The sequence below is a fragment of the Sander vitreus genome, chromosome 16 (genome assembly GCF_031162955.1).
Source record: "Sander vitreus isolate 19-12246 chromosome 16, sanVit1, whole genome shotgun sequence".
In the NCBI taxonomy this organism is placed as follows: Eukaryota; Metazoa; Chordata; class Actinopteri; order Perciformes; family Percidae; genus Sander; species Sander vitreus.
The window spans coordinates 27,974,220-27,984,005 of NC_135870.1; the positions used below are offsets into that span (position 1 = coordinate 27,974,220).

General features: G+C 38.0%; 1 protein-coding gene across 2 annotated transcripts in view; it reads right to left on the bottom strand.

Annotated features, from left to right (window-relative positions):
- The window catches only part of sh3glb2b (SH3-domain GRB2-like endophilin B2b), a 52,516-nt gene extending 47,332 nt beyond the window's left edge, over nucleotides 1-5,184 (bottom strand). For both annotated transcript variants that reach the window (XM_078271331.1, XM_078271330.1), the window contains exons 1-2: nucleotides 4,984-5,184; nucleotides 1,902-2,043 (exon numbers count right to left, since the gene is read on the bottom strand). In XM_078271331.1, the coding sequence (XP_078127457.1) occupies nucleotides 1,902-2,043; nucleotides 4,984-5,046 (205 nt within the window). In that variant the 5' untranslated portion in view covers nucleotides 5,047-5,184. The remainder of the gene's footprint in view (nucleotides 1-1,901; nucleotides 2,044-4,983) is intronic.
- Nucleotides 5,185-9,786: the final 4,602 nt, after the last annotated feature.

Genomic DNA, 9,786 nt, shown 5'->3' on the forward strand with positions numbered 1-9,786 from the left:
AGAACCCCGACTTTTATTTGAGAATGTAACTATGGAGGCAGCATTAGCTGCATCCAATCAAGCAAGTGCATACAGGTGTCTTCCTGCATGGAAGGGCATTAGTAATTCAACACCTGTTTATATCTACACATAGTCAGTCCATTTACTGTACAGCAGACTGCCTCTCCTCTTATACTTAGTATGTATACACCCTTGTTTTAACATGTGATACAATGGACCTTTTTCACAGCAGACATTTTGACTTGTCATAGTAGGAAAAGCACAGCTGAAATTGATAACCTTAACGATGGCTCAGTTCCATCAAGTGTCCCAGTGAGCTATTTCAGTGAGTCAGCATGTACAATACCAGGGCCTCTGCTAAGTGGAATGCAGCCATCATTAATGGTTTTGAATACACCTGTGCTTTTCCTACTATGACATTTCAACATGTCTGCCGTGAAAAAGGTCTATGCAATCTATGTAGTTCAAACTGTAAATTAAAGCGTGGAGCCATACTGTAGGTCTATATGCTACGCTGTATATCATCTGTACTCATTAATGTTGAGGATACTCAAGTACAATGAGTTCACACAGTCTTTTCTTACACAGCACCCTGGGAAATGACTTACCAGTGTGGTCAACTGGAGCATGGAGGGTTAGAAAGCAAACAGATCAAGAGTTAGACATTACTACCAAGGTCAATTTGACAATTCTATCCATTCTAAATATATTATAGATTAAAAGGTAACTTTGGAGGGTCACGTGATGCATTCAGACTGAGAGGATCGCTTTCACCGACCTCCCACTTCTTCGGCCCATAAACTTCATTTCTAACGGGCCTAACCTCAATTACTTTGGTGACGCTTGCCGGGAAGCATGTCTGGCCCTAAAGGAAACACTATTTCTTGAGAAGCTCTGCTTAAACCACGCTCTGAAGCAAAAAAGAAAACGCACATGGCTAACACGGAGGCTAGCATGGCTGATGGCGACAACCTGTCGTTTGAGGAAAACGTGGCTAGCGCTGTTTCCAGTACAGTTACTGAAAGGATTAGTGCTCTCGTGGAACAGAAGTTTGCTGAGCTGCACTCTACTCTGGACAAGCTAGCTAGCCGTGTCGAAGACAAAAAGAATAACTGAGACTGAGAAACGTATCTCTGATGGCGAGGACCGCACAACCTCTCAGGAAAACAAGCTCGCCGAACTCGAACAGAAGGTAAAGATCTTAACCGACCGTGCTGAGGACAGCGACCTAAGTGACTGATGGGAACAACAATCTTTGACATTGGTCCAGTATTAAGCAAGATCGCTGCAGTAGGCAGCGGCGAAACAAGCTACAATATAAGTTATTGGGTAATTGCGCACCTTCAATTTACGTCCACAAACATGCTTGTTTTGCCCCTAACAGGCTCCGATTATTTTTGTGTCTGACATTATGGAAATGAGCCCTACAGAGGTTGATTTTTTTTTTTTGTTAGAGTAAGATCATTTTGTTTAACATGAAACTGTGAATAATCGCTATCGCCAAACCCACTAGACTCCATTTAAAAAAAAATGCATGGGAAAATAGGGTCCAGGTTAAAAAAAAATAAAATGAAATTACCCTTTAATGTAGGACTATAAGAATGTCTAAGTGTAAAATTGCTTGGTGACAAAAAAAACACAATTGCAATGTTGCAGTGTGATGCTTAATGAACTGACAAATGTTTTTGCCTACTGATTGTTTGAAACATGTTTCAAATAATATATTGAGGAATACAAATGGATAATGCATTTCATTTCTTTTACACTCAATTTAAATTAATCAACTATTTTTGCAATTGTTTTTCTTATTCAGTTATACTTTTAACTAACCAGAAAGCCATAAATGCCATTTTTTTTATGTGGGACTCCATATGAGCTGATGGCTTTTTTTCCTCTCTTACTTGGGTTGGGCTGCAGCAGCACCTCGGTTTGTCTTAAGATCTTTTCAGTCCAGTTCTTGGTGCAGTCGGCCCGAGTGATCAGGTTCTCTAAGTGGGGATCCAGCTCTGTCTTCTCAGCCTGGCCCAGCTTCTCCTCTGTGAACTGGGAGACAAAGTCAGGATCCTGAGTGTATATCGCAGGCATGTAACATCTATCACAGCTAACAGGACATATATAGCCTACACACAGTATCTAATAAGTGAAAAGACATCAGTTAATTGGGTTGGACTGTGTGTGTGTGTATGTGTATATATGTATATATATATATATATGTGTATATGTGTGTATGTATATATATATATATATATATATATATAAAAAAAATCGCAATTTCTTTGTTTAACGGCAATTAATTGCTTACATTAGCTAAGGTCTTAAGGCGATGACTGATAATTGTTGATGTTGTTTAGATATGCCAAATTGTAATTATATAAGTGATTATTGGTCGGCCTATGTATTTTTATTATTATTTCAATTGTTAATTGTTGGCACTTAACCCTAAAAACGTTCATAGCAACAAAAAAGACGGAAGGGTTTAAAAAAGGTTTTATGATAACAAAGAGGTGTGGTTTACTTCATAGGCTGTGTATTTATTACTGATGATTATTTATCAAATAAATATTTTGTGAAAGCACCAATAGTCAACACTACAATATCGTTGCGGTATCGATATCGAGATATCGAGATCAAAAATATCGTGATATTTGATTTTCTCCATATCGCCCAGCCCTATTCAAAACTTTAATTTGTTTAAAAAAGTAATGCATAAATAAATATTTTTTTTCAATTTGACTGAAAGAGACAATTATATTGCAATTATGTTTTAAGACACTTAATTGTACAGCAACATTTGGAATTGTTACAGCTCTAGTCAAGACGTGCCTGGTGTGACTGACAGAAGGCAGCAGCCAGCTGGACTTAAAAACCACACAGATGACAGAGAAATTCACCATCACTGACATATAGCAGAAGGCAAAACCCTGACTGACAACAGCTTTGTGGATCAGAACAAATTACATGTCACATGTTCTCAGTTCTTGAAAAAACAAAACTCAGAAGGGACTATAGGAGACAGACAGTCAATGCAAGGCTAGATTACCAGGCCCCAGGCCAGACCCCAAAGACCTCAGGTTAGCTGAGGGGTAATTAGATTGTGGGAATTTAATTAACCTTTTAACATCTAATATCCAGCCCATGGGATACAAGCACTTTGTAGAACTTTTCTTACTGTCACTATGAAAAAATGTTACATCATGTTTATTCTTATTAATGTTTAATATGTTTGTTTGTATGTATGCACCCAATCACCAAGGCAAATTCCATGTAGTTTTCACTACAATAAACTGCTTTCTGATTCTGATTAACGGCTGTTGAAATTCAAATACTTTTGTCTCTTATTTGCTTCCATATAGTTGGCTTTTTACTGTTGAGGGCAGTTCAGGAGTTCTGCTGTGCTGACATCTGTTGTTTTTTTCCCCCTCAGTTTGTCTTGCCTACTTCCTCTGCACCTCCGCTGTAGTTTCCATTGTTTCCCATAATGCCAAGGGACAACCTCCAGAAAAGTGATCTGAACTTGTTGCATTCATGGATCCATTCAATCAAACATTGCACAACTATTTGACTTGTCATAGTAGGAAAAGCACAGCTGAAATTGATAACCTTAACGATGGCTCAATTCCATCAAGTGTCCCAGTGAGCTATATCAGTGAGTCAGCATGTACAATACCAGGGCCTCTGCTAAGTGGAATGCAGCCATCGTTTATGGTTTTGAATGCACCTGTGCTTTTCCTACTATGACATGTCAACATGTCTGCCGTGAAAACGGTCTATAATGTGTCGGAAATGAAACTACAGTAGCTACCAGACTTGTTAGCTAACACTGGGTCACGTTTTGTGGTCACAGCACTGAAACTCAATGTGTCTTATGGTTGCATTGGATTGGATTCAAATGAAAAATTAAAAGATGTATGCTTCAAATACAGGGGTGGCTTAAATACTGTGATGTTTTGGCCCAGCACACTTTAAGAGATTCATTTGAGTGCAAAAAACACACTCTTGCAATAAATCTGATTATTAATGATTTTATTTAATACCTATAGAGGCTTGTTTCAGATCTGACCGATGTATTGCAGCTGTAAAAATAGAACCACATGTATTTAATAAAGGCTGTCAGATACGATACGTGCTTTCAGTGATGATGGGAACCATAGACTGTATGGGAACGTGTCTCATAGCCCCTCAAACATTCCATTGCAAAATCTTCTACTTCGAGGCTTTTTCCGATAATCGGCAAAAATACGTTTTGATACATCATAACTTTCAGACCGTGTACTTATCGATAGTGAGTTTAGATTCATCCGGCATACAAATGGTTGACCAAGAAAACGTAATATTAGGGATAATTTAGGATGTACACGTGATTACACCCGACCGATGTGTTTTGAAAGGGAAATGCAAGGATTGTACCAAGGAACTAATGACAAAAATCGACAACTAATATCAAATAAGTTATTTTTGGTATATTACATGGATGCCGAATTTCTAAGTGAACTCGAACGATTCGTCAGTGAAGGTAGGTTTGGTTCTACTAGTTGCGCAGTTTGTAATACAAATGGAATCCTTTTCATTATTGCCAGTTTTTTTTAAGGGGGTTTGGTGTCAAGTTTTATTTAATACAGAATTGGCAGCTAACTGGGACAGGTAGGCATGAAAAACATAACATGGTTATACAAAAAAAAAGCTCATTATCCCTGGCGTCTGTTCAGAACTTGGAGGGGAGTCTGCTGGTGACACACTCGATCACAGCCATCAATAATGGATTGACAAGCCTTTATCCGCTTACAGTGCTGGCCGTTCTCATCAAAATACACGACGCACAGTATACCTTAGTTCATCTTTAAAAAATGTTATTTCAAATCTGCTAATGGCCCAAAGCTATTTTTCATCCACGCAGGGTGCAGTTGCAGTGTGACGGTAATATTACCGTTACTGGAGGCTGCTCGGTCTACTGCCCGGATGTCCAGGAAATTATTTGCGGCTTACCTGCACTGCTCGGGTGAAGAAGACCCCTGCACCAGAAGCCAGTTTTTTTACGTTGAAGTCCATGGTACTGTGATGATCTGAGCATACAGGCAGGGCTTGTTGTGTTTCCCAGTGGAGGGAATTCTCCGGATCAACTGAGATGATGTAGCAGCAGACGTAGGACTGGACTGAAGCAGTTAATCCACTTCACGGACGATCGGAAATCTGCTCTCCGCCCTGCGTTTAAAGTGACCACAGCACCGGGCTGTAAGTCACGACTCCCTTCTCCCTGCAGCATGTACTGTACCACGATGACCTCCGACTACACATCCACACATAGGCCTACAACGGAATACAATGTCAACACAATATTCATTGTATGGATTAGTTTTAATGAAAACTGTTCACTATTCTGTGGATTATAACCTACACCGTGCATTGAGTTTATTGATGCCATTCACCTCCCCTGTATTGGAGTGGAGGCAGAAATCTCTGACAGATCTCAAAACCTGAGTAAAGTAAAACTGTCTGCATGGCTACTACTGCAGCAGGGGCGAGTTACAACTCATACTCTTTTCTCAAAAGCCCCACATTTTTTAGGGTTTAAAAAAAAAAAATCTCTATCTGTCTATACTAATTAATAATATCATGTTATAACGTTCTTCTGTTTGCTTAATAGTCAATTCAGAGTATTTAGGACCACATTTCAGCATTGTTGGGGATTCTTTATTTGCAGATGATTCTTTTAGAGCAGCCCAGATTATTATCGGATGGATTCAACAGTCACAGATTTGTTAGCTAAACATTCATTCTGTGAACTCTACTCCAGTATAGTGTAACAAAAATAGGTTTCAAGGTTAGTAATGCTGTTCATGCCAAATTCCAGCTACTTATGTTATGCAATTTAAAAATAGGAGCATCCATTTTTGCTTCTTTTTAGGTGGCAGGAGTCAAATGAGTCATCCTTAACATTTGTGTTCTGGTTTCAGAATTAGGACAGTTGGAGAAAAATGAGATACCATACAGAATGTAGGCTCTACGGGATCTCTCTATCACTCTATCATGTTTTCCCTAAACAATGTACAGATTATTAGGCATTCTATTATCTCAAATGGCTGGAGAAAAAGTGTATATAACTGCTGCAAATGGGAAAAGAATCTCCCCAGGGGGGCATGTCAGCCCCGACTGCTTTACGTCTGGGCTGAGCCCCGAATGTTTACAACATCTGGCTAGATGTACTAGAGGAAAGAAACTGACTCTTTAATACATGGAGCATTTCAAATGTCTGTGAAATAATTGACAATTATTGTAATGTCATTCTATGGCAGTATTTACAATATGTGATTTGACTTGAGACTTGAATAGGCATAAACGATCATGGGCATGTTTGAGTATATAAAACAATAAAAGTAAATTTCGGGGGTTGTGTCCAAATTTAATGCTGAAAAATGAGAGGAAACCCCAATAAATGCAGTAGCTGGTTCTGCAGTATAGGTCAGTCTCAGTTCCATCTTTCACATTATAACAAATGAACCATCTTCATATCAACTGTGCAAAATCAATTAGCTGATGAAGACATGGCCAAAAGCTCTGGGAATTTTCCAGTATGGGTTTTGTGCTGAGAATAAACGGCATGGCAGTGTGTTAAGATTAAGTACTGGAGCCAGGGATCATCACACTGTTCACACATGGTATGGGTTCATACTATACAAGTCACAGCATCACCAGTGCAGCATATTATGGAAGAGGATAAGGGCCACATGTGAACATTTTCTTTGAGTTCTGAGAAAAAAGTCAGAATTCTGAGTAAAAAGGTCAGAGTTCTAATAAAAAATGTTTTTTATTCTTATAATTCTGAGGATTTAGTCTGGCTAAATAATTACTTGCTGTTGTCTGTGCTATAAATCTATCACTCCTTACAGTAGCCATACAGTGTACTACGGAAGAGGATTAGGGCCACATCTGAAAAAATTTATTTGAGTTCTGACTTTAAACTCAGAGCTCAAATAATGTTTTTCTTCCGTAGTATGGCTACGGTAAGTAGTGATAGATTTATAGTACAAACTACTGCAGGTTATTACTTACCTATTTAGAGACTAAATGTGTTGCGTTGTCCTCAATGTGGGAATGACCTTTCTACTTCATTGGACTGACCATTAATATTTTGTTTGTACTGCTGTCCACGGAACAGTGTATCTGTATGACACAGAAACTACCCAATACACTCAAGTCTAAAAATGTAATAGGCCTGATATAATACAGGGTGAGACTCTTGAAGCATTTTAGTGTAAGAGGTTAACAAAAGCTCCACTGTTTAGTCTCACCGGAACATCACAGTTAAGGAGTACTTGGACTTTGGACAACTTTGGATCAGCGGTCCGCTGTAGAGTTTCCAGAAGTGCTCACTGGCTCACATTGAATGCTGGATGTTAGATACACAGCTGATACTGTAACCACTTGGTCAATGGACACTACTAGTATCAGGACTTTTTCCTCTCACTCAGACACATTGACACTGTATGTATATATATGCAAAATTGACTACAATTTGTTTATTCTTTTACTTTTTAATATCTGTACATAGGTCTACATCATGGTCTACACACTGGTGTGTTTCCATTTATTGTTTTCTGTGATGGAAAAACTATTCAGAGCCTATTGTAGCCTGGTTGGCTGCTGCCGACTGCAGCGATCTTCCTAATACTGGACCAATGTCAAAGATTGGTGTTCCCATCAGTCACTTAGACACAAAAACATAGGAACATAGGGTTGAAAAAAACACTTCCCTTTAAATATCATTCTAAATGGTATTAAAAGGTCTTCAAAATTTTAAATTTAACTTGTGGAAACCTGGGAGTACCTTGTCAGATATCAGAGTTCAAGGCTCACCACTTCATTAATCAGTTAACACAATTTAATAACCTGTAATGAAAAGAAAAACAACACAGGAATCCCATTTTTTACCACTCCATCTTTATTGCTTATTCATATCTTTACACTAATGGCCTGTACTATTTAGAGCAGGAAAAACTGAAATCCCATCATGTTTGGATCAAATATTCTTCACTCCATTTTGGATTACACAGCAGTTACAAAAAAATCAATAACAGAGAAACATTATGAAATTAGTAGATGAAATCTCAAACAGTTTGTGACACAGCAGTTCCCCTGAAGCAGTAATTTACTTTAACAAACTTTTTTTTTTTTTTTTTGCTTTTAGTTTTCAGCACATACATCTTCATAAATAACAGTCAAACCCCCCAACAGTGGCTACCTGCCGTCACTGACATCCATTGTTTTTTTTGTTTTTTTCAGCTCTAGACATTATTTCTTCCTGGAAAGCATAAATTGAAACATTCAATGACTTTAAATTAGAGAGAATAAGTGATGGAGAATTAAGATGTCCAAGTGATCAATCTACATTCTCTAGAGAGAAATTCACACATCTACTATGATATTCGATCAAACACTGTGTGATTCTTGAGAACTAAAAACTCACAGCAAATGTTTCGATCATACGTGAAAGCGCGGTAAATCCTCTTTATGTATCCACACATTTGAACTCCAAACAGAAACATTAAGTGAGTCTCTAATATTTTTAAACATTAACTTCCACCATGACTGTAAAACAGCGATAGAAATAGAGCTGTACCAATCAGATTCCCATAAATCACACAAAGAAAAACTGTACATGAGAACCAGGATATCCAGTCAGTGGGTAAACCTAACACAACTGGTATGAAATAGCTTTATAAAACCTATCAGTTAGGCATCATTCATGAACAAAATCCTTAACAGTATTTATGAATGACACACTGTAGCCTACAGAGGCTGACACTGGGAACTAGCTCCATCTGCAAACACTGAGGTGCCAGTGTGCTACATATTAGAAACAACTGTGCAATATGCCTGATCTGGTTCATCAAAACCCAACACATTTTACATTGGATGTGCTATATCAATGGTAATGTAGGCATGGCTGTTACGGCCCTGGCAATCCCTGGTTTAGGAGTGCAATGGATGAAAAATGTGAATGAAAGCTTCATGCTCCAACCCAACCACTTCTGAGGTCTAAGGGCATTTTCACATATCTTCTTAAATTTACCTTTTTAAAGTATTTGCATATAACTGATCCGTGTGTGTTTCATATCAAAATATTCAGGAAAAAAAAGCTTTCCGTATAGTTCTTCCTAGAGCAATGTGTAAAGAGATAATTTGGCGTTAAAACTGAAACGTCGATGTTGGCTTTTTTTTTATATCCTAAAATCTCTTTTGAAAACAAACCTTAACCTTGTTGTCGGTGCTTGAAATAAGTTTACCATAGTCTTAGGTTATATGTGATTATAAGTTTTGTCAAACATCGTTTGGACGCGCCGGTGCGTCTTTCGTCCTCAGAAGGTTAATCCCTGTTCAAACTGCTCATTTAACCCCATTTAGGTCATTTAATAAAGTAAAACCAAATTAAAATGGTAATAATGAAATGTTCGAAGAATGAAACCGAGGTGGATCCGGTACTGTAGCACTAAGCTAAAGACGGCATTTAAACAGAGTGCATAAACTAAACCGTGCTCAAGTGTTGATTGACAGAAATCCAAATCTGCTAAAATGTTGACATTTATCTAATGCTTCTTAACTCCATTTCCTATAACTGTAAACTGAATATGTTTGAGATCTAGACTGTTGGTCAAACAAAACAATACATCTGATGTATGGAAATAATAGTTGGCTGAGGCACTATGCGACAAGGGAACAAAGTTTAGTTACAACTATCAGTAACAATAAACCATTTACCATTTTTGTAAAGTGTAAATATACTACAGTTAT